Genomic DNA, 6,814 nt, shown 5'->3' on the forward strand with positions numbered 1-6,814 from the left:
ACGCCGAGCTCAAAAGGTTCGCCATCACTGCCCTAGACTCACCCCGAATGATTCTTCCATCGGATCCCATCCCTGAGTGTCTCCAGGTGGATACTCTGAGCCACCACTGGTCATCGGGACCCACCAGGGAGGTGTGGAGCCCATCTGGGAAAATCGGGAGCTGGGAGGGAAGGCTCCCCGTCAAGATCCCACTTTTCCGGGTAGCTTTGGACAGGCCTATGCAGGCGGAAAGTCAGTGATAGAAGCCAGATTTCCGAAATGTCTAATGAGCATTGCTATGTGGGTATCCCCTTGCTTTGGCCGCCTCCGCTGGTCCACAGACATTCAGAACCGGCTCCCAGTGCTGGCTGCACAGGCTGAGCCGGGCCCATAAGTGGTGCAGGGGGCACAGCTCGGGCGAGGAGCACAGGCGGGAGGCACACAGGCGGCAGACGTGGAGCAGGGATTGCAGGGGAGTCTGCAGAGAGATGGAAAAGGTGGGCAAGGTTAGGGGTGGAAATTAATAGAAGGCTCACTGCTACATGTGTGTGTGGAGCATGACGAAGGGGTCCTCACTCCCAAACCACAGGACTTGATGCAACCGAAGCCCTCTGCCCCCTGACGCCTAGTTTGCACCTCTGGAGTTCGACCAGGCGATCTCTCCAATGCCTGCCAGAATCAAGGTTTTGTACAGGAGAGTCCGGTTCTATCCCACGGGGTATAACATACTAGGAAAGATTTTAAAAAGGAAAAGCTAGTCCAAAAAACCCACTGGTTCAAATCTATGCCAAGAGACCTGGTAGATGGCAGCCTCCTCTGAAGGGACAGTCAGTCCCTGCTCACTCACTCCACCTCTGACCCAGAGTGTGTGCAGCACTGGCAGTGGTGGCTCCACAGGTGCATGGAGAGCCTTGTGCTGTGAGGACTGCCCTTCTGTTACCCGGAGGAGCTTTTGAGAAACGGCTGAATGACTTGGCCAGGAATTGCCTAGATGACACCTACTTGCAGTCCTCGCTCTCCAGAAGGTTCCGGTACGTGGCGATCTCACACTCCAGCCGGGCCTTTGTGTCCAGCAGCACCTGGTACTCCTGGTTCTGCCGCTCCAGGTCGCAGCGGATCTCGGCCAGCTGCTCCTCCACGGTGCTGATCAGGCACTGCATCTGGGCCAGCTCGGTGCCGAAGCGGGCCTCGGCCTCGCACAGGGAGTTCTGCAGACAGTCTTTCTATAATGGGAAATAATGGGGGGAAAGTCCCAGGGGATGAAAAATTCAGCAGTGAAGATCATGGCTGAATTCAACAGGCAGGTGGCAAATTCCATGAAGTCACAGGGCATTTCTAGAGCTCTGAAGAAATTGCCATCAATGTGACCATGACTTTTTACACACACACACAAAAGTCTAACTTGAACTGTGTCATGTTCCCCCTAATGCCTCCAGCACATGAGATGAAGGAGACACCCAGCAAAATCTTGTGAAATGAGCGCCTGAACCTCCACACCTCATTCTGAAAGAAGTGGAATTAACTTGTAATAGGAACCATTTTTCTGGGTCGAACTAGCCTTAAAAGCAAGCCTTCTCCACCCAGGAGAGAGGAACCCAAATCAAGCTCAAACTTAATGTTTATAGAACTGAGTAGGGAGACTTCTCAGATATGCTGCAACCAGGCCGTGGCAGTGGCATTCGCAGTGCCCTGCGGGTGCAGGAGGACCCATACCAGATGGTGCTGGGCTTGGCGCTCCACCTCCAGGGCGTTCACTGTGCATCTCAGCTCCAGGATCTCCGACTGGCAGCACTGCAGCTCCTCAGAGCAGGACGAGGCCTGCAGGCTGATGCCTTCAGACTGAAGCACAGTGCACAGAGACGTGATCACTACCCTGCCCGGATGGCAGCCAGGCTCCCCCTGCCCCCTACCCCGCAGCACCGCCTCACCTGAGCTTCGAACCACTGCTCCACATCACGCCGGTTGGTCTCCACCATGGTCTCGTACTGGCACCGCATCTCCTCCAGCACCCTGCTCAGGTCCACGGTGGGCTCCGTGTCCAGCTCAATCCGGAGCCTGTCTCCCAGCTGGCACTTCAGAATGTCCACTTCCTGCAGGGACAGAAGAACCAACAGAAGAACCCCAAGTGAGGAAAGGGCTTTGACAGAGCAGACAGCACCTGAACCGCTCTCCTGACAAGCAGTGTGAGGGGTGACTCCACACACACACTGATGTGAAAGGTCTTGTTGTCAGGGCCAATGAGAAGAACCCATGTGGAGACCTTCCTAAACTCATGAGGCAAATCTCTGGAGAAGAAACTCCCATCTGCCACATCCCACAGAGTCAGCTCAAACCCAGATCAACCCATTATCCTGATGCCAACTGACTCCAATCCTAGAGCCACAGGGTGGGAGGGGCTCCCTTTCCTGCCCAACACCCCGCCCCCCATCACCACCACCACCACCACCATGAGTCCGCAGCCACAGAGCCAGACCTTCTCGTGGTTGCTCTTGAGGCAGAGCTGCTCCTCCTTCAGGGACTCCTGCTGGGCCTCCAGGTCGGCCTTGGCCAGGCTCAGGTCATCCAGGAGCTTGTGCATCCCACACATGTCCGCCTCCACCAGCAGGCGCAGGGAGTGCTCACTCTCGTGCCTTCCATCACAGGAGATGCAAGGTCAACAGATGTCAAGGAAAGCCCCTCTCACCTGACCCCGGTTCCCACCTCCTAAGTACCGTGGATCCTCATTTGCTCACTGTGCTCAGTCTCTGGCCTCAGAGAAGAATTAGACTCATCCCCTCCTCTCAAAGGATTCGTGGCCTAGGGCAGCAGTCATATTTTTACCATTGTGCATTGAAGCAACTGTGGTTCAGAAAGTTAACTGACTTGCCTAAGAACATGTGTCTTAGAACCCAGTACAGGGCTCGGGCCATTTCACGGGCTATTGTTAAGAAAGAGAAGCAACAGCAGGAGCCTGGATCTTGATTTGCTCCCTTATTCTTTGTGTTATGCTACTTGTTCGTCTCTCTCCTTTATTGAGTGGAAATGCCTGGTAGCTGAGGGATTCATAGCTAAATCTGGACACTGACCCCTCCGTAAGTGGCTCTTCCAACTGATAGGTGAAATTCAATAGCTTCCCATATTCAGTTTATTCTTGAAATCACCCTATTTTCCTCTTAAGTAATGAGCTCAGGCATCCTTATCTTACATTTTAGGGAAATAGATGACATAGGACTAACTTGAGGCTATGCCATACATGCTTAATGGTGTTGTTTCTTCTCTACCTTCTTTCTATTACTTGTTTTTAATTTGGGAATTTAGGAAGGAAGAAACAGAACAGTAATTCCCTCACTCAACAAATGCTTGGACATTTGGGATTTAGGGTGGAGGAAGGAGTCACTCTGGGCCTTCTTAGACTCTTACTTACTTGATCCTAAAGTCATCGGCAGCCAGCTTGGCGTTGTCAATCTGGCTAACCAGCCTGGCATTCTCAGATTTGGTGCACAGGATCTAAGAAAAACCAGGAAGACCATTCACACACTAATGTCACACTGGGCTCCAGCCCTATGTGTGGTGTCCACCCTCCTGCTCAAGGAAACCCAAGAACCCTAAGCTCTTTGAGCCTTCAGTGGTTTTGCCTGCCATCGCCCTCTGCCTCCCTCAGGCCCAGCACACCCCAGGCTACTCCACACCCCACCTTCTGCTGGAGCTCCTCGATGGTCTGGAAGTAGCACTGGTAGTTGGGGCACATGGTGGTCTCATGGCATTTGCTCCACTCTCGGATCTTGGTCTCCAGCTCCGCATTCTCCTGCTCCAGCTGCCGCACCTTCTGCAGGTAGTTGGCCAGGCGGTCGTTCAGGAACTGCATGGTCACCTTCTCATGGCCGTTCAGGGTGCCTTCACCGTAGGCCCCACAGCTTCCAATGTTGGCAGGAATGTTGCGGGTTCCTGGCAAGGGGCAAGCATTGTGGCAGCTGTTGGGCAGACAGAGATTGGGTCGGCCCAGCGGGGTGGTCCCCACTCGAACTCGGTTGACATGTGCCAGGCTGGCCAAGAGGCCCTGGCAGGCAGCCTTTTCCTCTAAGCCAGGGTGGTACCCAATATCACCGGAGGAGGGGCAGATATTTCTTTCTCCAGGATTCTGGATGCTGCCCAGAGGCTGGCTTGAGGTCATGTAGAAGGAAGTCATGGTGTGGGCTGACGCTACACAGGAGGTTCAGAGCAGCTGGAAAGGCCAAGACACGAGTCTGAGAACCCCCTTCCTTCCTGGGCCTTTTATACCCCATCCCAGATGGGTGTTGGCTCAGCGTTTTGACCTCACTGCCTTGATTCTCGACCTGTTGTTGTACCGCCATCCTGTTACTCAGCTGTTGAGTTTACCACCAAGAGTTCCTCACCTCATTAAAGGGATGCTGATGATCCGAGGTGCCTCTTGGCTCTGATATCAGGTTGTCTGTTGGTGGGAGGACAGGGAAGCTTTTATTATTTTTCAAAGAACAAAAGTGCTCTTAGCCATTGGATGTATATACCTTGATGGGGGTTGGCCTCCTTGTTGATTTGCCCACTCTAAGGCATGACTGTTACTGTGGGTCATTGGAATAGCTGGAGAGACAGACCCCTGTGACAGCAGTGGCACTCTGGGTTTACAATCAACCAGCCTTCCCTATACTGGTTCTTAGTAGATGTTATGATTTGGGTTTCTAATAAGTTCTACATTTCTTTTTTCTTCAGTTGTTTGCCTTTCAGACTCACTCAAGGGTCAAAAAACTTCCATAAGTCTATTCATTCAGCATACATCTCCCAGCCCATCCTACATGCAAGTCTCTGCGCCACACACCTGATGTACAGTCCATCGGGAAACAACCACAACTCAGACAGCCATAGATGTCTGAGAGGCTCATCAGTATCAGAGTGACCCTGAAAACCATTTAATCTGAACCAAGAAAAGTGAGCTCAAGAAGCCAGAAACCAACAAAAATGAGAATAATCTTTTTAATCCCAAATAAGAATTGGCCATGAAACTCAAAGGACATTGAATTATCAGAGTCATGATGGGTCCTCTTACTTCCTTGATTCTAAAGTCTGTTATCAAGCATCTACTGTATATGTTAGGGGATTGATCAATGCTATTGTTTAATCCTTCTTGCCATCCTTCGAGGTATGTATTATTTTAATTTTAGAAAAGAAAGAAAGAAATAGGCACTGAGGAACAGGGATGTGAAGTCATTTTTCTAAGATCAACTCCATTATGAAATGACAAAGCCTGATTTCAATATCAGCTTCTTTTGACTCCAGAGCCTATCCTTGTTCTCTTCAACTTGACCACCAGCCCATCCCCCACATTCCCACCACCATCCCAACAGAACAACTGTGTCATTGCCAAAACTAAGAAGGATTAAAAGGCCTACAAACTGGGCAAGAAGTTGACATGAAGAGATAAAACAAGAATCTGAGATTCTATGTTATTCCTCTTTGTGTCTCAGAAAATACAGATGTTGTGGTACCAACGCAATATGGCAGGGTTTCTCCAAGGACCATGCCAGAAGATGCCAGGAGAAAGTTCTAGCACACCCTACTGGCTCTTGGTACTGGGGAACCAAGTTAGCTGCCTGCTGAGGTCCAGAAAGTCTTCTCAAAATTTGTGGCAGGAGGTAGATAGGGCCCTAAGACTGAACAACACCTAATGTGGAGTAAGACCCGCCTACAAAGTGGTTATAACAAGATCCTTGAAAAAAATGAGTATTTGCCAGTGCTTTGAGCACTGAGAAAAACTGAGCAGACATCTCTGAATGAACCAGCTATGTGTATGTGAAACATAGGCTATTGGAGTTCTATCGAGAAGAAATACAGAATTTGAGCATTCTGTTCAAGTTGGGTTTTCAAGGAAAGGTCTAGGGTTACTCGGAGCTCATCAATGAATAGCCCTTTGCAGACACCATAATTAGAAGTCATTACCAGGCTAGGCCATCCCCTCCTTCAGAGGCTTCTGCGTGCAATCTGCATAGGTTACATCTTCAGACACCCCTTTGCTGCTCTCCACCACCTCATCACATAGCAACAATCTTCTCTGTGAGCTAGAGAACTTGACTTTTAAAGTTATTTCTCTTGAGTTGCTAAATAGGATTCATCTTTTGACCTTATTCTCTGGCAGGATTCATTCATTGGCTAAAGTCCGCGATTTCTTCCATCTCAACATAAATACTTTACAACATCACTGTTGAAGCTTTATATGTTTGGATGATGCTTCTCTTCATTTAAGCTCATTATCATCCTAGCTTGGGCTTCTATTGAGTATGCTGTTTTGCATAATGACACTGGTGTTGCATGTTCCTTTGTAAAATTGCTTGTTTCTACTGATTTGCATTTTTCTGAAAGGAGGTGAATGTGGGGTGAGGATCCTTGCCCTCATACCTAAAACTGCCTTCCTTCCTAACTCTTGGCCCTTGGTGAACATATATGAACCAGGTTCTGTGACAAGGAGTGGAGAGGCAGAGGGAGAGATGGAGGTCGGGACCCTTTAGTCCTCCTTTACTCACCTGTATGCACGAGTTCTTTGGGCTGATTCTGACTTTAGAAATACTGGTCTCCAGAGGCAGGAAGTCTACTGCAAATAGAAGTAGGGAGCGGTGGTCTTGAGATGCTATTTTCAAACATGGTGTTTTGCCTATTGATGTATCTCAACCAGTGGGAGAGGAAGGTGTGGAGTTGCAGGCTGGCAGCTGAAAATTGTGCCTGACCCACAGCCTACCTGCAGGAAGATGCATGGGAGCATCCAGGGGTTTGTGCCCTGTGTGGGAACATCACCCGTCATCACACATTGCAGTGGGTGCAAAGATTGAAGACAACTCCTGTGTGTAGC

At 50.0% G+C, this 6,814-nt stretch overlaps 1 protein-coding gene across 1 annotated transcript; it reads right to left on the reverse strand.

Annotated features, from left to right (window-relative positions):
• Positions 1-324: 324 nt before the first annotated feature.
• Positions 325-4,144, reverse strand: LOC138993704 (keratin, type I cuticular Ha8-like). Its single transcript, XM_070393014.1, has 7 exons — positions 3,653-4,144; positions 3,383-3,465; positions 2,453-2,609; positions 1,908-2,069; positions 1,693-1,818; positions 982-1,202; positions 325-457 (listed from the first exon to the last, which is right to left on the reverse strand). The coding sequence occupies exons 1-7, from the start codon at positions 4,142-4,144 to the stop codon at positions 325-327; spliced, it is 1,374 nt and encodes a 457-aa protein (XP_070249115.1).
• Positions 4,145-6,814: the final 2,670 nt, after the last annotated feature.

The sequence above is a fragment of the Myotis yumanensis genome, unplaced genomic scaffold, assembly GCF_028538775.1.
Source record: "Myotis yumanensis isolate MYYU_CA2020_CCGP unplaced genomic scaffold, mMyoYum1.0.hap1 SCAF_16, whole genome shotgun sequence".
NCBI lineage: Eukaryota > Metazoa > Chordata > Mammalia > Chiroptera > Vespertilionidae > Myotis > Myotis yumanensis.